The sequence below is a fragment of the Saimiri boliviensis genome, chromosome 12, assembly GCF_048565385.1.
Source record: "Saimiri boliviensis isolate mSaiBol1 chromosome 12, mSaiBol1.pri, whole genome shotgun sequence".
In the NCBI taxonomy this organism is placed as follows: domain Eukaryota; kingdom Metazoa; phylum Chordata; class Mammalia; order Primates; family Cebidae; genus Saimiri; species Saimiri boliviensis.
In genome coordinates, this window is record NC_133460.1 from 37,990,078 (window position 1) to 38,013,263 (window position 23,186).

At 39.2% G+C, this 23,186-nt stretch overlaps 2 protein-coding genes across 5 annotated transcripts in view; one reads left to right on the plus strand and one right to left on the minus strand.

Moving 5' to 3' along the window:
* The window catches only part of IPMK (inositol polyphosphate multikinase), a 62,745-nt gene extending 58,535 nt beyond the window's left edge, over positions 1–4,210 (minus strand). The window contains exon 1 of the mRNA XM_039478485.2: positions 3,667–4,210. Coding sequence (XP_039334419.1) covers positions 3,667–3,856 — 190 coding nt within the window. The 5' untranslated portion in view covers positions 3,857–4,210. The remainder of the gene's footprint in view (positions 1–3,666) is intronic.
* A 1,194-nt stretch (positions 4,211–5,404) lies between these two features.
* Positions 5,405–22,841, plus strand: CISD1 (CDGSH iron sulfur domain 1). Of its 4 annotated transcripts, none has more exons than XM_074382257.1 (4): positions 5,405–5,642; positions 12,592–12,686; positions 13,562–13,767; positions 22,544–22,841. In XM_074382257.1, the coding sequence occupies exons 1-4, from the start codon at positions 5,431–5,433 to the stop codon at positions 22,631–22,633; spliced, it is 603 nt and encodes a 200-aa protein (XP_074238358.1). In that variant the 5' UTR covers positions 5,405–5,430; the 3' UTR covers positions 22,634–22,841. The 4 variants fall into 4 exon arrangements, with proteins under 4 accessions (XP_074238358.1, XP_010337650.1, XP_003928757.1 ...); XM_010339348.3 differs by having other exon boundaries at positions 5,451–5,642; positions 12,514–12,686; XM_003928708.4 differs by lacking the exon at positions 12,592–12,686 and having other exon boundaries at positions 5,454–5,642.
* The last annotated feature ends 345 nt before the right edge of the window (positions 22,842–23,186 follow it).

The following is a 23,186-nucleotide window of genomic DNA, read 5'->3' on the forward strand; positions in this document are numbered from 1 at the left end:
AACATGTAAAGTGGCATGACGTATACAACCTACTTGCAAATAGTTAAGAAAAAAGTATTTGCATTGAGAGATAATAAAACAAATTTGGCAAAATGTTAATTTCTATTGTTCTTGTAACTTCTGCAGACTTGAAATTATTTTAGGTCAATTAGTTTCAGAGGATATCTAATAAAAATAGACTACTGGCCTGGTGCGGTGGCTCACACCTGTAACCCCAACACTTTGGGAGGTGGAGGTGGGCAAATCAAGAGGTTAGGAGTTTAAAACCAGCCTGGCCAACATGGTGAAACCCTGTCTCTACTAAAAATACAAAAAATAAGCTGGGTGTGGCAGGAGCCTCTAATCCCAGTTACTCAGGAGGCTGAGGCTAGAAAATCACTTGAATCCAGGAGGAGGAGGCTGCAGTGAGCTGAGACTGCGCCACTGCAATCCAGCCCAGGTGACAGTGTGACTCCATCACACACACACACACACACACACACACACACACACACACACACACACTAGACTACTAAGTCAAGATAATTGTAGGCCTTTCTCCCCCACAACAATTATCAGTTTAAATCCTTATTTTCCCTATAGACTACCCCATATCTACATCCTACATAGGATCAAGAAATAAATATCAGATTTCCACCATTTGTTCAAAACTTTAAGAACTTTTTAAAGAAATTAATAATACATATTAAAAGAATTTTATGCAGAAAAAAATTTTACGCTAACTTTGGCGAGTTTTGGGAATTTAAATTGATAGCTTTTTTGTGTGAAAACTTCCTACAGAAATAGGTACAGAATGTGCAAGGTATGCTATAATATACAAGAATGTTTAATAAATACATTACTTATAACCACAAACAAATGGTGAAAGTCTAAAAATCTACCATTAGAGGAATAGTTAAATAAATTGTGATACATCCACATTGTAGAATACAATTTTTAGAAAGAACTAAAGTATATCATAAGTACAAAAATATACGTATAAAACATGATATAATACAGAATGAGTGAGAAAAGTTGCTGATAGATTTATTTGTATAAAAACACAGAACTGCGATAATGTGTTTATGTATGTGCCCAGAAACAAAGGCCTGAAATGATAGACAGGAAGTAGTTACCAGTGATTGCCCCTGGGAGAATGCATAGGGGGAAGGGTACTACTTAAACTGTTTGAATTTTTTTCCAAAAAGATCCGGGTACTATATAATTTTTACAATTTAAAAAATAAAATAGTTTGTATTCTTAGAACTAAGATTTAAATGTACTTTGATGAAATACGGTTTCAGTGAAGAACAGAAAATATAACTGATATCTGAACTACTAATATATGCTTATTACCTAGTATATATAACTAGATTTATTTTTGTGCTCAAGCACCTTTGTGCTCAGAAAGTTCCATGAGTTTAATTTTTAAACTAACAAAGCTAACAAGTACTTTTTGGAAACAGGTAAAATAATCTTAAATTAAACATTTCTGGTTACTTAATGACAGTAACACAAATTTAAAAACAAAACAAAACAAATACCAACATAATGTCCTTAACAAAGCTTATCCTGAGAATTATTTCAATTGACAGACCAAAGCATGATCTAAATGATGTACTTTAAACTGTACATGACTTACGACAGTGGAGAAACATAATAAACTGTTGAACTTTGAATTCGTGACCATCTTGTTATCCATTTTACAACTATGGAAGATGATTATCATTCAGTTATCCTTTTACTTAACAATACATGCAGGATTGTACAACTATCTGAGAATTAAATTCAACAAATATTTATTAGGTTGCTAGCACAGTATGTTCAAGCCATTGTACTATGGTGACACAAAGACAGTCCCTAGTCAAAAGAATCTTACGAAATTGAAAAAAAAGTTTATCTTACATTGAATGCAATAATAAAATTAAGGACTACTACCTCTAGAATCTAAACTATTCCTTTAATTAGGCAATTTGGGTGACAAATTAACTTTTCAGCCACTATTTGCAATAATTCTCTGAATGGGATCACTGTTACATACTGCAATAAGCAGTGGTTACACTCTTTAAGTGACAGTTATCATTTAGATTGTTTTTATGTTGGGATTTTAAAAATCTATTCTCCTTTGCATATAAGTCAATCTCTAGGGACTTTAGGGAAACATTTACTTTTTCAGGCATCTAGATTATTAGGACTATTATCATCATAATTTATTAATATAAATCAATGGGCATTCCTCTATTAACAGAAACCTCATGAGCCCTCTAAAACTCTCATTACAAGACACTGACACACAGAGGAAATGTCTATGCTGAGCACCTTGAGGACGTTGTTTCTTTACCTCGGTGTACTAAAAGAACTGTCAGTTTTCACTTTTCAACATTTCCTGAGTGTTAACGAGTCCCAAGTCCGTGCACCAGGCTATAAGAATACACAGATTCCCTCTCTAACCTCTAGAAATTCACAATTTAGTGTAGAGAAAGGCACATAATCTAGAAGACGATATTGTCCATAACTCCTCACTTTCAACAAAGTAGGTAAAAACAAAAGTAGTGGGAAATGTCGCTTTGAGAAATAGCATATATTCAAACTAACATTTATCCATTTTCAGAAAGCCTTGAGTTGACTCAGCAAACACAATATATGGTGAAAAAAACAGTACCCCAAGGAAGAACTCTTGGTTTCACAATTCTTAACACATTGTAACATGACTTTAGGCACGTCATTCTTAACCAGGGTTGGCCTTAGTCACCTCGTCTAAAAATGTCAGGATTAGCAGCCTGAACCCGAATCATTTTACCAGCATAAACTAAATTGTTTCTAGTGGCTCTTCCGGGTCAAAGCCACAATACTCACACACTCATCCGTCAGATTATCCAAGTAATCATGGCCCAGGGAACCACTAAGAGTAAGACAGATAAATTACAGTTCCTAAACTGAGATAGGCTTTAAATTTGTGAACTCAGAAAATGTATTACAGTGGTCATGACATAGCCTTATAAAATTAACAAGAATAGCTGAACATTTTGTGCATTATTCTAGTACAATATCTCTGTGTATTTCCTACCAGGAATCCGAATTTCTGCACTACTGGAACCACGCCTCCCAGAGAAATCAGGAAGACACCAGAAAAACCTCCTCAAGGGGCACGGAGAAATCGCGGATAAGTCACGACAGGCTTTCTCCCCTTGTCACCTCCCCCCCAAAAAAGCCCAGTGTTTTTCTTCCCCTCTAGCTATGCAGCTGCACCCAGCAGAGAAGTACTAGATTAGCATCAACTGCATTTCATTCCTTTTCTTTTGCAATAGCTACTCGCCTATAATAAACAGACCTTGTGTTCAGGGGAGAATTTCCTTCCCCGTCCAGTAAAAATGAAGTTCCTTATTTTCACTAACAACGCCGTCTCCAATCAACACCCAACCTCCCTGGAGGGTGGGTGAGACCAGGCACGCCTCTCCCTGCCACCCGTGCTGCAAGGCTGACGACCCACACCCTAGGAATTGTCCCACTTTCCAAGCCCCTTCTGCACGGGTAGCAAGGCTTTGGGGGACAGCGGAAGAGGCCGGGGGTTTGGTGTGCACACCCGGGGGGCGTCCAGGCCGTCCCGGGAGCGCCAGACTGCCTCAGCTGGCAGGGGGCTCGCAGAAGCGGAAGGGGAGCGGCGAACCCCGTGCCACCCCCACTTACCCACTTTGTCCTTCCCGTACATGTGCCCGGCCACCTGATGCGAGAGGGGCACGCAGCCGTTGAGGAAGCGGAGTCTGCCGCCCGCCGGCTGCGGGGCGCCCTCAGGGGTGGCCTCGATCGCCAGTGGGGTCCGCATTTCTGGGGGACCCGGAGCCTCGAGCCGGATGGGGGATGGTGGTTCTGTTGCCATAACGGAGAGCCGAAGCGGTAGCGGCAGCGAGAGCAGGGGAAAAAAAAAAAAATAGGGCGAGGGAGGGGGCGCCGGAGAACCCGGGGGTCGCTCAAGCTCTGGCGCGAGGAGGCCCGGGGGTTCCCGCGGCTGGTGCCCGCTGAGGCCCGGGGAGTGGGCCCATGATGCCGAGCGGGGTGCGGGCGCTCCTCTGCCCAACTCTCGGCGGAGCGCGGCTCCCGGCTCCTGCTCCTCCGCCGCCCAGCTGCCTGCCCGGCGCTGCCCAGTAGACACAACCGTGCCGAGGAGCAGCGGCAGCGGCGCCCCGCGCTCCCTGGGGCCCTGACGGCAACTGCGGCCCCACCTCCTGCGCCCCCGCCCCCTCCCCGTCCCCGTCCCCCTCTCCCTCCCGCCGTCCTCCAGTCCCCTCGGCTGCCGCGCGAGCGTCAGCGCCGCCTGCACAGCCGCCGCCGCCGTCGCTACTGAGCATGCCCAGAGGCGGTCCGACGGAACCCCGGGGCGGGCGAGCTGAGCGTCAGGAAACTGACGACCGCGACACGGAAGGGGCGAGCCCACTCCTGGCCCTTCTGACCCCTACCCACGGGCGTTTCGAAGCCAAGTGTGCTGTTGTGGCTTCATTCATTCAACGCGCTTTTCAGCGCGTCCCGAGGGTCGGCTCAGAGACGCCAGGGACTTCCAAGTGTGCGGAGCAGTCGGGTATTCGAATTGGAAGGTTCTGCCATTGCCAAGGGTGACTCTAAAGGCCACCGCTAACTGCAGTGACCTCCCTCCAGTTCCCACACCGCACAAAAACAACAGAAGTAAAAACCAGGCAGCTTATTAGAAGACACGCCTTCAAAACACCCTTCTAGATAATCTCAACCTCCCTCCCTGGATTGCTGTCTCTAAACCACTCTTACCAAAAAAATAAAAATAAAATAAAAATGGAACCGACACTAATTTTTTTTTTTCAATTATATCCACAGTCACCTTTATTCTGGTTTGTTTTGTTTTGTTTTTTTTACAATTATATCCGACACTAAGGCCGTAGAAGATAAAGAAAAATCCTAATTTCTTTAAGTGAACACGTTTTCTAAAGAGAGGAGCAAGATTTTTTTTTTCTCTCCCACTCGACCTTTAAGATACGCAGGTTCCAAGGTCCTGAGTAGATGACTAACTACTTCAAAAATATAAGAAAGGGATGGACACCGGTAGCTACGCGAGATTCTGGAATGGGACTCAGTCATTGATTCCTGTATGTCCGCCACTGGCATGTTATATAAAAGCTAGACCTGGCCTTGAAGGTAGTCGTCACAAGCCCCGAGCAAGAAAAACTGGGGTCAAAGCTTAGGTATCTGATTCAAGTTAAGCGTCCTACTAATACGTGTCTCTGCCCCGAGAAGCCCACACACCTGAAAGAGACGTAAAATCTGGCCTGGATTCCCTATTCCCAGGCCCCTGTCCCTCCACTTCAGGGCCCCGCCCCTCGGCGTTGCGCAAACTCAGTGGCTACCTAAGTCTTCCTCCTCCCCTCTCCTGTGGCTGTCAGAATCCGTAGTTCAGACTTCCTTAAGGCCCAGGACACAGTTCTACGCATGCTCAGCACCTACCAGGGTCGAGCTCACACACACGTGCTTACGGCCCGCCGCGGCGCCTGCGCGGTAGCAGCGCGAAGTCGGCTCCCTGAGTACGCCGCCGGCACATTGACTCTCGCCGGCCGCGCGAACCCGTTTGTGCTCGGTATCCTAGTGCACACGCCTTGCAAGCGACGGCGCCATGACTCTGACTTCCAGTTCCAGCGTACGAGGTGAAGTGGGGCCTGGGAGCGGGTGAGGCTGACGAGACGCAGCGGTTGCGGCGCCTGCACCTCGGCTGGGTTGTTTTACCCCTGCTCTACGCGCCCGCCGGTCCTATAACCTTGGGATGCAGAAGGGCAAGCGCTTGGCCCGGCTGCGGGTTCCGGGCCGGACAGCCAAAGGGGGCGAGGTCAGGGATGGATTGATGGTTTGAGACCACGCCGGCGTCTCATCTCTGGTCCACGTTACCCCTAACTAGGCAAAACCCGTTACACCTAATGACCGCGCCGCTAGCTTTTCTTGTTCTCCCCTAAGACTCTTTCATACATGTCTTTAAGTCACAGAGCCTGGGAAAGAAGGAAAGGTAAGAGAAAACAGTAACAGCAAACCCGTTTGCCCTTCTTATGTTTCAGTCAGCGTCGGGCCACAGCGTCGATTTCCTGCGATCCTGAAGCAGTGCATGACTAATCACATCTTAGTTTTGCAGATTTTTTTTTTTTTAGGGATAAAACCCAATCCGAGGTCTTCAGTTTTCCTGGTTTTGCATTATGCCCTTGGCATCTGGCCCTCGCGGGGAGTAGTCCAGGATAGAGTATTGAAAACCGCGTTCCTTGAACCTTCAGCTTCGAGTCTTCTTTCCCGTGTGCTAGTACCTAGTGTTTGGAAACGGTATTTCGCAGAAAGTCCCGTTTTAATAAAATTGAGATACTTTAACGCAGTCATTTAGTGTGGATTTTCACTTTTCTTGGTGATGTTATAATTGTTACTATAATACTGTGTACCAGACACACGGTATGTGTGATCTTTGCCCCATATGAAACGCCACTTGGCAAGGTTTTGCATAGAGATTGTCCCAGAGGTTAATTAAAAATACGTTCAGTAAATATTGAGCATCTGTAGTGTCAGGTAATATAAAGTTCCTACTAAGTTGAGCCCTAATTTTTTCATAGAGAGGTAGTTTCCAAAAATTGGAGAGTTCCACTTCTGTTGTCAGAATTTACCTGGCAGAGTAAGGGTGACATGACATTTCGAATTTACTGATGATACAGAAATTACTATTTGCAAAAATTATTTTAAAGGATACTCATCTTGAGACTTTTTTAATAGAGGCAGCTTGGTGCATTTAAAATAGGTTGTAATTTTTGTTTTTGTTTTTTAAAAAACTATATTCTCTTAGGATTAAGACTTGTGAAATGAGATGTTCATGTAACTTGTGCTGCTGATATTTTTAATTTTACAGGAACACTGAACATGTTTGAGGTGGACCAAAAGATTCCACAATATGTGTTTAAAATGTGGGATCATTTTGTGTACATGAACACTAAATTCTGTTTAGGTAGCATATTATTGAAACGTGAAACAGGTGAACCCCCTAGAACTTACCACTCTTTGCAGGCTAGTCTGCAAGATTGGTTTTTTAAACAAGACAATTTGTTGTTTTGTTTTGTTTTTTAAGTCTAACCATAGGGGAATTCAAAGGCAACTTTCCCAATCATTTTCCATTGTATAAAGAATAGGCAATCAATGAAGAAGGTTATTGGCTTCAACTGGAGGTATTCAATATTGTTGTGAGGCTCCTTGGTCCCCCAGCTTCCCAAAGTGCTGGGATTACATACACTACACCCTGCCATGACTACTTTTTTATTTCATCAAAAAGCATTAAAGTTGTTATGAATACTGTAGGGAGAGGCCCAAAGCCTTTGTAAATCTCTTCCACCAACACTTTCCTCCTCATAATATAGTAGTAGGTAGGCAAGGTAGGAACAGAGAATGTCTAGGGAATTTAACTTTTAGTGTTTAGATCACACAGAAGTTTGGTTCTTCTCTCAATCTTTAAACCAAATTTGTTCCTACAGATTGAAAATTAATTTAGATCTTTTAATTTGGGAGATATCATGTCTCTTCTCAAATTCATAATTATAAAGAGCTTAGAATGATATGTGACAATGGTAAGCACTGTATAAATATATGTTAAATATAAAGTGTGTATATGTACATATACATAACTCTTGTTCATTTTCAGAAGAAAAATAAAAGGTAGTTTATAAATAAAACTTAACGGGGACCAGACCAGAACTGGAATCAGGCAGAGGCAATGAGAATGAAGGATTGGAACTGAAATAGTCTTAAGATCCTGGTCATTGAGATAGCTCTTGATACCAGTATGGTCCATAAGACCATTAGTTTATTACATTTTCTAGTGCTAAGTGCCCCTCACTGCCTACGTGTCCAGTCTCTTCTGATTCCTCCTCATATCCAAATAGATAACTTTTCTGAACATCATCCTGCTCCTTTATAACTCCAGCACTCATTGATAGCTCTCACCTGTAATGATCTCCCTTCTATTTGCAAGGAAGGTGTTAACTCTTAGGCTATTCCAGGTATCCCCAAACTACAGGGGCCCCCCGAGGCCGTTTATCCGGCCCCCCGCCACACTTCAGGAAGGGGGCACCTCTTTCACTGGTGGTCAGTGAGAGGAGCACAGTATGTGGCGGCCCTCCAACGGTCTGAGGGACAGTGAACGGGCCCCCTGTATAAAAAGTTTGGAGACGCCTGGGCTGTTCTCTCTCCCTGACCTCCAGATGTTGTTTTCTTTTGCTTAAATCCTTGCCTCAGTGATACCTGTTGCTTATAAATCTTTAGCACTTCATAAAGATGTTCTTCTCTTCAGCCTAAAGTCACTCATAATTCACCCTCATCTTTAAAAAAAAAAAAAAAAAAAGCCAGCCAAACCAAATAAATTTAAAAGGCCTTCGTTAACCTGCCTTCCCCTGAAATCACTTTATTTTACTTTACCCTCAACTTGCAAAATAGGAATTTGTCTGTTCACCTTGTACTTTGTTATCTATCCCAAACTCTGATCATTACAGTGCATGTAACCAAAGTTACATTTCATAAATTCTTACTCTCTTTCATATTCTTGTGTATTTTATTGAAACTAATTTTCTAATTCATTTAACCTCAACATAGGAAAATACAATTTTGGTTCACTAAATTCACCAAGTCATTTAAAGTAACTATTTAACAGTTTTTGTCTGAAAAGGAATGTATGGATCATAGGCTCATACTGAAAATAAAGGGGTTAGCTCCTATAAGCAAATTGGTGGTTGTTAGAGCTAGTTGAGTTAAATGGGAGTTCATTATAGTATTCCGTGTGTGTGTCTGAAATGGTCCATAATAAAGTTTTTTTAAACATAGCTTCTTATATATGCCTGAAGTTGTTTTGTTTTGTTTTGCTTTTTTACATCAGGGAGTAAATTCCACATCCTGATACAACAGATTAAGAAGAGGGTAAAGATAAGTCATTTAGTATAAGAGCAATCCAATGTTAGGATAGAAAAATTACATATAGGAATTACAAATTTAAATTAGTCATCCATTATTTCTTTTTTATTCCCCACCCCAAGACGGAGTCCTGCTGTGTCACCCAGGCTAGAGTGCAATGGCACGATCTCAGCTCACTGTAACCTCCACCTCCTGGGTTCAAGCAATTCTCCTGCCTCAGCCTCCCAAGTGTCTGGGACCACAGGCGCCCACCACCGCACCTGGCTAATTTTTGTATTTTTAGTAGAAAAGGGGTTTCACCATATTTGCCAGGCTAATCTCAAATTCCTGACCTCATAATCCAGCCGCCTCCGCCTCCCAAAGTGCTGGAATTATAGGCCTGAGCTACCGCACCCGGCCCATTATTTGTTTTGACTGAACCAACATTATTGAATACCATCTATATGCCAGGACTTGAGGAAAAAAAAATATTACCAAGCACAGCCTGCCAGTCTATGAGAGATCTAAGGGAGGGAAGGGTTTGAACACAGCTCCCCTCCCCCTCTCCTGATAGAAGAGGAGAAACATTATGATTCTGTGGCAGTTGATGGTGGTCTGAAGAGGGCAGTTTATAGCAGAAAACGGGCTAAGGTAAAAGAAGCCGAGAAAGATTTCTAAGTTAAAGCAAAATAATCCTCACGGTAAAAAAAACAAACAGCCAGACTGAGTTACAAACAAGGCTTTGGAGTTTGGGAACAAGTTTATGTTTTCTCTCTCTGAATAACTTTAAGAGAGAAAGCCAAAGATTATAGTATGCCAATGCAATAATAAGCAAAGGGGAGGATTATTTAGAAATGTTACCTTTCTCTGCATTTTTGGTCTTTTATGGTGTTTGTATAGATATAAAACATGATTATACAAGGTCTGGTAGGGTGGGGTTTGACCTAACTACAGAAATTAACTTGAAAAATGTCTATAGAAAAGAAAATTGTGGGCCAGGTGTGGTGGCTCATGTCTGTAATCCCAGAACTTTGGGAGGCCGAGGTGAGTGGATCACATGAGGTCAGGCGTTCCAGACCAGCCTGGCCAACATGGTGAAACCCGTCTCTACTACAAATACAAAAATTAGCTGGATGTAGTGGCATGGCAGGCCCCTGTAATTCCAGCTACTCAGGAGGCTGAGGCCAGAGAACTGCTTGAACCCGGGAGGCAGAGATTGCAGTGAGCTGAGATTGCATTGTTGCACTCCAGACTGGGCAACAGAGTGAGACTCTTTCTCAAAAAAAAAAAAAAGAAAAGAAAAGAAAAGAAAAGCAAGGATGAACCAGAAGAAGAAAATAATGCTCAGGGGCCAGGTGCAGTGGTTCATGCCTGTAATCCCGGGCACTTTTGGAGGCCGAGGTGGGTGGATCACTTGAGGCCAGGAGTTCAAGACCAGCCTGGCCAACATGGTGAAACCCTGTCTCTACTAAAAAAATAAATATACAAAAAATTAGACAGGTCTGGTGGTGCACACCTATTATCCCAGCTACTCAGGAGGCTGAGGCAGGAGAATCGCTTGACCTCAGGAGGTGGAGGTTGCAATGGAGCTGGCATCACACCTCTGTACCCTACCTTGGGCAATAGAAACTCTGTCTCAAAAAAAAAAAAGAGTTATCCGGATTTTTCTAGATTCCAAGTCTGAACTAGTATCTGAAAGGTGCCAATGAAAATATCTTTAAGAATTGGGTCTCAGATTGTCGCTTGTTACTTCTGAGATTGTGACAATTCCTGATAGGCATATACCCGGTTATAAAGGATTATTTGTATTTTGCTATTTTTATTTGTTTAATTTCTCAGGTCTTCAGTTCTTTCTTTGTCCTAATTTTTGACTTATGGACCTTTCATCATTTTTGTCTATTCCTTTTCCTTTAAAGTTGCCAGTGGCATCCACAGCTTTTTGCCAGAAAAGACTGATTCTGGCTGCAGTCATGAAATGATAAAATAGCAACATTTTTTTTTTACTTCTGGGAACTCTTGCATTTATCCCTAATGAGATTAGAGAATTAGAATTTGGGAAGGGAAGAAAAAAAAATGGAAATTGTTTTCTCAAGACCTTGGAGCAAATACAAAGGTATTTTCCTTGAACACATGGACTGTGACATTTATATCAGGTTGTAAGTTGCCTTTACTAGTGGTAGGAGCACAAAGTGTGTGTTTTGAATCCCCATGAAACAGCCAGACTTGGATATCTGGAGTCAGTTTCCATTTCTTTCATGATGCCTTTGGTGTTACCTCTTTTCCATGTCAGTTGTTCAGTCATCTCTCCCACCATCACAAAGTCCAAGGGAGGTAAAGCTTTAAAAGTCACCTATTGGTGCAGTTGGTTAATTATCTGAGAAAAAAGAAGGGAAGAAGAATGTTTTAATGACTAGGAGAGATTGTTTTTACCTATCATGATGAAGTTTCATGTAGAAATTCCTATTCTCTTTTTAGATCATGAAACAAATTAATACTAGCCAATTGTAGTTGTTCTTTGGATCTCAGCACTTTTTGCAATTTGTAGGTGCCATCCAAATAAATATGATATTAAGTACTTTATGAGTCACCTAAAAAGTAAGGTGTAATTAAACTTGACAGCACTTAGGGAATTGTGTTATTTTAGTCTTTTTGGGATGTTGCTTCCCTTTAAGTTTGTACTAAAGACAGTGGTCAGCAAATGTTATGGTGCATACACTATGCAAAGCAATGTCTTAGCCCATCTTGTGATAGGTACATTAGCTATTCAAAGTGGCTTTCCATTAGCAAAGAAGTGGATTGCTACAGCTCCTGGCATAGGGAATATTTTCTTAAGAAAGTTCCATGGTAAATAACATTAGAAAAGAAGATCATGAATCTAGCTAGAAGTCACAGCAAAGTTGCAGCCCTGCTTGGAGTCACCTCAGGGTAATACCGTGAAGCAGCACTAAAATTCTAGATAAATCTACATGTAATGTGTACCTACTTAAAAACATCCTCTGATGAGGCCAAAGGTTTGAAGCTGTCAGATAACGTATTAACTTGTCTTCTCAGTCATGCAGACCTGGGAAAGAGAAAATATTATTGTTTATTAGGGAATTATAGAAGGGAATAAAAGAAATGTTATGGGAAGGAAAGCAGTATAAATTAATTTGTTAAGAAAAATACTACCGTGGTTGAAAACAGAATCCAAGTAATATATTAATTAGAAAGTGAGGATAAACCAGAAGAGGCAGAAATAATGCTCTCTTACGAGATGAGCAAAATGCAGGAATAATTTAGATAAAGTAAGTCTAAATTTAGTAATTTAGATAAAGTCTAAATTATTAAATAAACTAGAAAAGAAGACCAGGAAACAAGAAACTGAGAATGATCCTTTCTATTCAGTTTTAGAAGATTGAGCCCCAATTTTATGTAAGGTACTATTAGGTATGGTAAAATAAAAAACTTGACTCAATAATGCAAGTAAATTATGAAGCTAATTAGTCATTATGTGTTTTTATTTGGCCTTGGAATGTGTGTGTGTGTGTGGTGTTTTGTTTTGTTTTGTTTTGTTTTGTTTTGTTTTGTTTGTACTTATCTCTCTAAGGCTTTATTTGATAGTCTGGGAACTTGTTTCAGACACTGAAGATCTGACTCAGGAAGTGCTGGGAAGGAGTCCCGTGTGTTTATCCTGACCCGTTCAACTTCTTCCTGCAGCCCACTCCATGCTGGGAATAGACAACTCTCCTCTGAGACTGAGGCTAACCAGATTATGCAGAACTTTCTTCTCTCCATCATTGCCTGGAGCTGGGGTAGTTGTTAAGCCTTTGGGTTTCTAAAGACTTGAAAAGCTGCTTGAAAAGAATAACTAGATGGCTTGTTAGTCCAACAGTTTTATTATTAATATTATAAAGTAGAATAATGCCATTAAATTTAAAATGAATTTTTAAATTTATGAAATAAAACATATTAATCGTATTTCCTACAAAATATGAAATTAGTACATTCTGATTTTTATTTTAATGAGAAAACACTTTCAATTTTTAAAAAAAGGACTTTTGAATGAAAAAGGACTTTGAAACCTGGAAATCCTGCTACGTACATTCCTTTGAATATTTTAACATTAAGGTGGTTTGGTTTTGTTTGTCTGTTTCTTTGAGTATCATTTCTCTTACAGCTTTCTGCAATAGTTGCAAGTGAGTTTTGGTAAATTAAATCATTTAAAAATCACTAAGGGATCTTGCTATTTAAATTATAATGAGTCATTTTTGTTAGCATACCATATTATTTGTGATCTGAATTTTTATGTGTTAGGGCTTTTTTTTTTTGAAGTAATAGATACCTGCAGGTTCACATATTATTTAAAATCTACTTATAAACACTTTTTAAATAATTATTGAGCTTTAGGGTATTTTACTCCAGCTTTAAAATAATAATTTTAAGTTTCCTCTTCTTATGTAGCTGTCATCACTCAATAGAAAATACACAATTGCTCTAGTAATTGCCAGGGAAAGTCATAATAACAAAGGACCATTATTCCAATGTGGTCTGGTCATTTTGTTAACATTGAAAACCTTGGACTGTTAGGATGCTTAATACTCAAAGACTGGATTTTCTGAACATTCATGTGATATCATTGGCTTATATCTTGGTTCTGATGATTATTTGTTTTCCTTCCCTGCTCTAGTTGAATGGATCGCAGCAGTTACCATTGCTGCTGGGACAGCTGCAATTGGTTATCTAGCTTACAAAAGATTTTATGTTAAAGATCATCGAAATAAAGCTATGATAAACCTTCATATCCAGAAAGACAACCCCAAGATAGTACATGCTTTTGACATGGAGGATTTGGGAGATAAAGCTGTGTATTGCCGTTGTTGGAGGTCCAAAAAGGTGAGGAAAGCAATTCCTTCATATGGTACCATTTTTAATGTTATGTTTCTAAATTATTCTGTCAGACTTGTATCCCCAGATATTGTTATGATATCCCTTTTTTGTTATTGTTGAGACAGAGTTTTGCTCTGTCATCCAGGCTGTTTCTGTTAATGGCATAACCCTCTTCTGATCTTACATGCTTAGATCCTTCAGTGAGCTGTGGTTTTTCTCCCCAGTCTTTTACGTAGAAGTCAGTGCATTCCGCTGACTCTTTCCCCAAAATGTTTCATGTCTCTGCTCTTTTGTCTCCATTTCCACAGCTAGCACCCTGATATAAGTGTCATAACTCTATGTTTGAAACCCCTGTCAAGGAGCTCCCCATGTCTGGAGCCACAAACTCCTCACAGTGGTCCTTAAAAGACTCCTCAATTTAGATTTATTCCTTGGGGGAGGGTAGTAAAATAACCAGACTATCTTCTTTATCCATTTCACCTTTGTTCACGTGTCCTTTCTTGCAGATTCATTTGGAATTTGGAATTGTTGATAAATACTAGTGAGGTTACTAGAAAATAATAAAGTGATACATCTAGAAATTTGGAATTTCTAAGTTGGAGTTTTGATAGTTCTTTAGTAAGTGATCTTAGATAGTTCATTTAATATCTACTATGTGTACATGCGTGAGGAGCGTTGAAGAGTAAAACAGATGTCACGTAGTGTAAGTGATCTAAATAAATGGAAGCTAAAAGGAAGAAATTACACCATGAGGCTGGGTGCAGTGGCTCATGCCTGTAATCCTAACACTTTGAGAGGCCAAGGCAGGAGGATCACTTCAGGCCAGGAGTTCAGGGCCACCCTGAGCAACATGGTGAGACCCAAGCTCTCTCTCCTTTTTTTTTTTTTTTAAATTAAAAATAAAACTACACCATGTCTTCTGCAAAAGCATAGTCATATACTTGGAAGTTAAACTGATGTGAGAAAAATTGGTAGCATTTGAATAAACTGCAAATGTTGGAGACTGAAAATCTTTTATGCCATTAACAGAAATAAAAGCTTCAAGGTGAAAGGCTAATTTTCCAGGACGACAATAAGGAGTTCTGTTTCAGAGAGTGAATTTGAGATGACAGTTGAATGGAAATGCACAGCAGACAATGTGAAATGTGAGACGTCAGGGTTGGAGATAGAGATCAGCAAAACTGATGAGTCAAGTGTAGGAATGCAACTGATCTTTGATATAGATAAAAATCAAGGGCTAAATATGAAATCTTGGGGAATTTTCTGCGTTTTGGAAAGGAGACAAAAGCCATTTAAGGAGATGGAATGGGCCAGAGAGGTTAGAATAAAACTAAAAATATCATAGCTTCAAAGTGGAAGAGGGAAAAGTTTCGAAGATTTTGAACTGAACATTGGCCTGTGCAAAGGCAACTACGTGAATGAATAGACTAAACTGTTAAAGATTGTGCAATTGCCCTTTTGGTGTCATTTCAATGGAATAATTAGAATAGAAGCTATGTCCAAGTGTGTTAAAGTGTGAATTAAGTAATAAAGAATTGCCAGAAGTCTATGTCAGATTACTCTTTCAGTAGATGAAACAGTGAATGGAAAAGAAAACAAGATAATTGCTTGAATGAACACTACGGCTTGGCTTTGAGATCAAGTAAAGGGAGTTTGCTTTGATCGGGTTTTCCCAGAGGGCAAAGAATCCAATAAAGTAATTATGTGCTTTCATGAACTAAAATCTCAAATATTCCAGGAAGAATCACCAATGGACACAAACTAGTAGTATAAATGTTTATTAGACTTTATAATTCAAAATATTCCAGGATTATTCTTTCATTTTACAATTTAGAGTTTCCAGGTGGTTCGGCCAGGGACTGCCATTTCCTGTAGGTGGACTTCAAGAGAGGGAATGAGACCAGTCATTTTATTTCCAGTTTTTTCATGCCTTTTTTCCTCTGGCTTATTTTTTTTTTTTTTTTTTGAGACAGAGTCTTGCTCTGTCACCCAGGCTGGAGTTCAGTGGCAGGATCTCAGCTCACTGCAACCTCTGCCTCCTGGGTTCAAGCAATTCTCCTGCCTAAGCCTCCTGAGTAGCTGGGATTACAGGTGCGCACCTCCACGCCCAGCTGATTTTTGTATTTTTAGTAGAGACTGAGTTGTACCATGTTGGTCAGGCTGGTTTCGAACTCCTGACCTTGTGATCTGCCTGCCTCAGACTCCCAAAGTGCTGGGATTACAGGCATGAGCCACCACACCTGGCTTCTCTGGCTTATCTTTTATGACATTTAGTGATCCTCTTTGTGTCTGGGATTTGTCAGTCCTGAATTTTCACTGCATCTTGGGCACTTATTCCTACGTGAATCAATTAATAGTTTGCTTTGAATATTATCCAAGTTAACAAATGTTGTTATTCTTCAAACACTTTGGGAAACACTCCACATTCCTGTTCTAAGATTATATCACATAGGTGCCAAGTCACACACTTACATGCCAGTTCACGGAAGACTTGTAATTAATACCTTTGATTAAGTGGCTACATTGAGGTTATAGTCAGTAATTTTGCCCTCATACAAACCAGTTGTGTTTATAATAAAATTTAAACATCTTTTTACCAATGGAAAAAAAAGTTTTATGCAATATAAACTTCAATTCTAATTCATTCTTAAGGTGCAGTCTCTAGTAACCTGTTGTGTGTCTGTAACATTTTGAACAGATTTCCCAACCCTAATGAATCAGATCGCTTAGTAATGGGCAGAAATTAGATTTTTTAGAACATATCCCTCCCTTTTCTCCAGTGCTTCTCTTGCCAGCATTGGTATGTCATCTGATGTTTCAGAAATTGGCTTATCGTTTTTTTTTTGAGACAGTTTCTTACTCTGTTGCCCAGGCTGGAGTACAATGGCATGATCTTGGCTTACTGCAACCTCTGCCTTCCGGATTCAAGCGATTCTCATGCTTCAACCTGCTGAGTAGCTGGAATTACAGGCATGCACCATCGTGCCTGGCTGATTTTTGTATTTTTAGTAGAGATGGAGTTTTACCATGTTGGCCAGGCTAGTCTTGAACTCCTGACCTCCGGTGATCCACCTGCCTTGGCCTCCCAGAGTGCTGGGATTGCAGGTATGAGCCACTGTGCCTGGCCCAGAAATTGGCTTATTTTATTGTTAAGTCTTCCCTCGGTATCCGTGGATTGGTTCCAGGACCTCCCATGGATAACCAAAATCTGAGAATGCTCAAGCCCCTGATTTAAAATGACAGTATTTGCCTAGAAGCTATGCACATAATCCTGTATACTTTAAATTATTACATCTTCTCTCTGTTACATATAATACCTAATTCAGTGTGAATGCTATGTAAACAGTTGTTATACTGTATTGTTTAGAGAATAATGACAAGGAAAAAAAAACTATGCTATACATGTTCAGTACCCATACAATTGTTTTAGTGAGTATTATCTATCAGCAGTTGGTTGAATCCATGGATGTGGAACCCACAGGCACAGATGGGACCAACTGTATTTCACAAAAGGGCTATCCATATTTGAAGTGAGAATGAAAGGAGCCAGTATAGAGGAAATGATTAAAGTGACTACCGGGAAAGATACTATTTGAGACAGTGGCATCTTGACAAAGGGTGGAAGGAAATGAGAGTAAGAGCACAGATGTGAAACTCAGCTTTAAAAAGGAAGAGAGAGTTTTGCTTTTGAAACAAGAAGATGAAAGAATTCTGATGTAAGAGGGCAGGGTATGGGATGTAGTATTGCTAGATTCCTATGCCTGCAACTTCAGGTAGGTTTACATCATTCGCTATGTTGTATGATGGCCACATAGGAGACAGTTCAAACAAGAACAGCATAAGAATACAGACTAAGAAGAAGGAGAAGAAAGTCTTACCAGTTAACATCAGGTGCTCAACTGAAATTGAAATGAAATGCAGCTGGACATACTTACACTCACTGTCTTTCATTTACAGTGTTAGATTTGAGTTGTAATATTTTTGTTTTGTTGTTGATAGTGGGCTTGATCCTGGGATATTTTTGGCTCGGCGGGGAAGGGCTGGGGGAGAAAGAGAAAGCCTCCATGCTATTAATGGCTTAGAAGTGGGTTCTACTGAGTCTGTTTCTTCATAAAAACAATATTCTGAATGTTGGTGACATTCCTTGGCCAATCCACATAAAGACAGTCTTGTAAAAATCTTAATTTCTCTTTGTACCTTTTCATATTATAGCTACTGTCTTAGGTTTATTTAAGTACGTACATAAGAATGGTATAAAATGTCATAATCTCTAGGGTAGTCTCAAAAATCTTACTACTTCAGTTTTCTTTCTCAACCAAAACAAGTATATTTTTCTGAGCAGTTTATGATAATGAGCCAGAATGGTGCCAGGCAACTTACTTTGGATACAAAGTCAAATCTCTAATGCAAAGTATGAAGTTCAGAGAAGGAAGATTGTCTTTAAAAGAAAATTGTTTCAGGTGGAAGAGATAAGTCAAATTTGTTTCTATCTTGAGTTACCCTCAAAACAGACATAACTTGAGATGTGGGGTCATTAAAAAGAAATCTTATCTTTTTATGAAGATCCATATAGCATTGCTACCTTTCCAGGTAGAGAGCAAGGATCTCCAGTGTTTTTTCTACTAGACTTTTATTCCAACTTCTTCTAACCCTTTCTTCCCCACTTTTAAAGATACTTGGGATTTGTAGTGTTCATATTGGGTTAACAAACATAAAAGGATGTTTTCTGGACATAAAGGAAATCCAGCCAATTTGACTTACAGACGTTTTCCAGGATTTGTTAGTAAACAAACACTGACATCTTAGAATGAAGTAAGTATCAATACTACACGAACTGAATTTAATATTCTTTGTGGGGTTTTTTTGTAATTTTACTTTTTGCTTAACAATTTAACATTTCAAAATTTTTAGTGAAAGAGGGTTAATTATATTATCGTACAGTATTTGATATAAAAACTTCTGTACTTCCTACCTTGTATTTGAAAATATATAATGCCGGGCACAGTGGCTTAGGGTCGTAATTCCAACACTTTGGGAATGTGATGGACAATGTAATGAGACCTTTTTTCCACAAAAAATTTAGAAATTATTTGAGTGTGGTGGCATGCACCTATAGTCCTAGCTACCCAGGAGGCTGAGATGGAAGGATCACTTGAGCCTGGGAGATTGAGGCTTCAGTGAGCTCCGATTATACCACTGTGCTTCAGCTTGGGCAACAGAGGGAGACCCTGTCTTTTAAAAAAAAACAAAAAGTTTATATCCACCACACATTATATTTCTCCTGCATAGGTCAGAAATAAAGCAAGACACAGAAGACAGTAATTCCTGGGGCTAAGTGATATAAAAAGTGCCATTAAAAAATATGTCTCTGAACAAAATTATTTTTAATATCTAGTTTACATCTTGAAGGTATAAAAGCTTTATATACTTTAATCCCATGAAAGTTTATTAACAGATAACCAGGATTAACTACGCATTGCTTTTTAGAGAAATATTTATTTTTTTATTTGTTTGCTTTTAAGAATATGAAGAAACAGGCTGATTTCAGTTTTTAGGCAGACTTGGGTTATTAGAAAAAATGTATTCTCATTTTAGATACATGACAAATATTTTGTAAGATTTTCTTTGTATATTTTTCTGTAGCTTTCTCCTATTGATTCTGTATATGGAGGAAAATAATTTGAGAAAATGTTAATATCTAATATTTTCAACATGAGATTAAAAATAAATAAAAGTTGTTTTATAGTTTTTTTGTTTTTGAGCTGGAGTCTTGCTCTGTCACCCAGGCTGGAGTGCAGTGGCACTATCTCGGCTCACTGCAATCTCTGCCTCCTGGGTTCAAGTGATTCTCCTGCCTTAACCTCCCGAGTAGCTGTGATTACAGGCGCCCACTGCACACCCAGCTAATTTTTAGTCGAGACAGGGTTTCACCATCTTGGCCAGACTGGTCTCAAACTCCTGACCTCATGATCCACCTGCCTTGGCCTCCCAAAGTGCTGGGATTACAGGCATGAGCCACCGCTCCTGGCCAAAAAATAAAAATTAAACATGCCATTTCAGTAAGTTATTTGTAGCTTCTTATTTAGAAATACTTTATTTTTCAGAAATACAGCCTATGTGGATTTAACTGTACAGTGAAGTTTTTTGTGTGTGCTATTTATAAAAATAGTCTTTACAATGTAAACTTTTATACTCACTAAAATCATCTGTGTTTGTTTATTAAACATGTGTCACTTTGAAATGCTGTATTTTGCTGTGGGATAATTTAGTTTCATTTTTATAGCCTCCTTCCTCATCCACGCCAAGAAAAAACTGAAAGCTTGACTTTATGTTTTTGTGTCAAGGGCTTGTTTTTAATATGAATATACTGTTTACCACATCTTATTGACCTCAAAATAAGAAATAATGTAAACTTTACATATGCTGCATTTACACTGCCCACTATGACAGGATACAATTTATATCTGGAAATAGAAGTTGTACAAATACCTTGAGTTTTTCTGTAATTTTTAGCAAATTTAGTGCCTCTTTCAATTATTTACAGATAGATTAAATTTTGATTACTTTTTAACATTAAGTAGACTTTTGGATATCAAAGTTTAAGATTAAATACCATTATTATCGCGTTTCACTTATCTGCTATATTCCTTTCATTGAACATAATGAGGTACTTGTTTCTCAGGCTAAGACTCCTCTTACTTTACTCTTCTAAATAGGTTTCTTCAGAGCAACAGCATACCTTAGACTAAACAGAGAAACTCTAGATTCTAGAGTGTAGATACATTCAAAGCATCAAGATTAATGCAAAGATGCTAGCTCTCGCCATTTGACATGAAATAGAAATAAAAGATATAGAAGAAACAAAAAAATTACTGATAATTATACCTTCTAAGTGTAAAACATTTCATTACCTGAGGAGTTACTGAAATACTATTAAATTCTTATTTTTTCATTTTACAATAGAGAGGGATATACTTATTAAAAAATGATTTTATGGCAGGGCACGGTGGCTCACACCTGTAATCCCAGCACTTTGGGAGGCTGAAACAGGCAGATCATAAGATCAGGAATGTGAGACCAACCTGACCAACATGGTGAAACTCCATCTCTGCTAAAAATACAAAAATTACCTGGGTGTGGTAGCGCATGCTTGTAATCCCGGCTACTCAGGAGGCTGAGACAGGAGAATCGCTAGAAACCCAGAGGCAGAGGTTGCAGTGAGCCGAAATCGTGCTACTACACTTCAGCCTGGAGACTCCATCTCAAAAAAAAAAAAAATTTACATAGCAAGAGTGTTCAGATATGAAAATAATTGTAATAATGATTAAAACATGACAGCAATAATCTTAACCAGAATATACATGAGATCTGAGGATGAAAAACTGCAAAAGAAATTAAGACTTGGCAAAAAACATTCTCAAGCTTATCTGGAGGAATAAAGTAATAAAGTTTCATAAAGTTAACAAAGAAGAATAATGAAGAAAAACTAGCCCTACAAAACACTGAAATGTTTAAAATACAAATATTCCGGTGTAACAGGCTGATCAACATAACATAGATAGGTGCTTTTATATGTAGAATTTATTTCAATCAAATTATGAATAAAGGTATAAGAATGTGGGAAGCAATAGCATTCGGTAATACTGAAGCAACAGGATCTTAACATTTGCAAAGTGTGCTCAACAGAAAACTCTTAATAGAAATCAAAATGTGAAGTGTCCGTAAGTCCAGTCACCTTAAAAAACTTTGGGAAAAAATTCTGGTTTCTATAGCAAAATTAGTAATGTGTGCTGTGACTCAAATGGGCTATATGATATGTTTTTCAAACACAATGAAACCAAATCAGAGTGTCTTGCAGGATTCAGCTTCTTTGGAGCATACTCTGAGAAACACTGTTAGAAATTTAGTTTTGTCCCTTTCCCTCCCACTGGACACCAAAACATCAGTTATATCTAAGATGTGAAATCATGAAAAGGGATGGAAATTTATATTTGTCACATCTCTAGAAGAAAGATGTCTTCATGAATGATGTTGAAAAGGGAAATATTGGCATATTTGTATGAAAGTGGAGAAATTGAGAATATGAAAAAATGAACCAAATGAAAAGATTTCGGAAAGATTGCTGCAAACATCAACAAAGGGATAATAGGCAAATTGATTTTTTTTGAGATGGAGTCTTGCCATCTCCCAGGTTGGAGTGCAGTGGTGCAATCTCAGCTCACCACAACTTCCGCCTCCCTGGTTGAAGCCTCAGCCTCCCAAGTAGCTGGGATTACAGGCACTCGCCATCATGCCTGGCTGAATTTTGTATTTTTAGTAGAGATGGGGTTTTACCATGTTGACCAGGCTGGTTTTAAACTCCTGACCTTAAATGGTCCAGTCATCTCAGCCTCCCAAAGTGCTGGGATTGTAGGCATGAGCTACCGCACCCAACCACAAATTGATTTTAAATAAATGAACTTAAACTCTTAGAATTAAATAGACAATAGACATAGTTAACTAGAAAGAAATGTAACTAGTATATAAACATAAAATAGGTCTTCAACACTCATCAGATATCACAATGAAATTCAATAAGTGATATGTGCATTATGCACAAGTCGATTTCTTCCCCCTACTAAGTAGTGTATGTACTTTACATAGGCTCTTTAAGAAAGCCCGTATATAAGATAAACAAGAAAATCTTTGTGTTATCTTACATGAATTAAGCATCACCATCCACTCTGCCAAGCATAATACTGATTTGGGGATTAGATGTTTCATTCTTTCTTTCTCTTCCTAGTTCCCATTCTGTGATGGATCTCACACAAAACACAATGAAGAGACTGGAGACAACGTGGGACCTCTGATCATCAAGAAAAAAGAAACTTAAATGGACACTTGATGCTGCAAATCAACTTGTCATGAAGTTACCTGATTGTTTAATTAGAATGACTACCACCTCTGCCTAATTGACCTTCCCTGGGTTCTAAATGTGGCATATTGCAAACTGCAGCTTTCACATTCATGGCATTTGTCTTACTTGTTGAAACATCGTGGTGCACATTTGTTTAAACAAAAAAAAAAAGAAAGAAAAACCACCCTCATGGCCTGTGGGTTATTTTGGTCTTGTAAGGATCCGTTTCTTTAAAATACTAACATATAGAGTCGTATCTTGAAGGCAACATATTATTCTCAAAATTATGTATTTGCAGATTCTACTTGAAAGTTTCAAAGAAAAATTATCATCTTTTCATATTAACCTGGAAAGTATATAGGATGTGATTCAGCTACATTAATTTCTTAATACAATCTCAGAAGGACCTGTTTTGACCTTGATTTTCTTGGCATTGGTAATAACGCTGAGAAAATGTGGCTTTTGTATCTTCACAGTTTTCAGTCAAAATGATTGATGAATGTTATTCTGCTTAATTTTATAAGTCAGC

Excerpts from the sequence above, each read along its gene's own strand:
- CISD1 (XM_074382257.1), top strand. The coding sequence starts at position 5,431 with ATGCTCAGCACCTACCAGGGTCGAGCTCACACACACGTGCTTACGGCC. Across the intron at positions 12,687-13,561 it reads CATCATTGCCTGGAGCTGGG|TTGAATGGATCGCAGCAGTT; the intron begins GTAGTTGTTAAG and ends TCCCTGCTCTAG. Across the intron at positions 13,768-22,543 it reads GTTGTTGGAGGTCCAAAAAG|TTCCCATTCTGTGATGGATC; the intron begins GTGAGGAAAGCA and ends TTCTCTTCCTAG.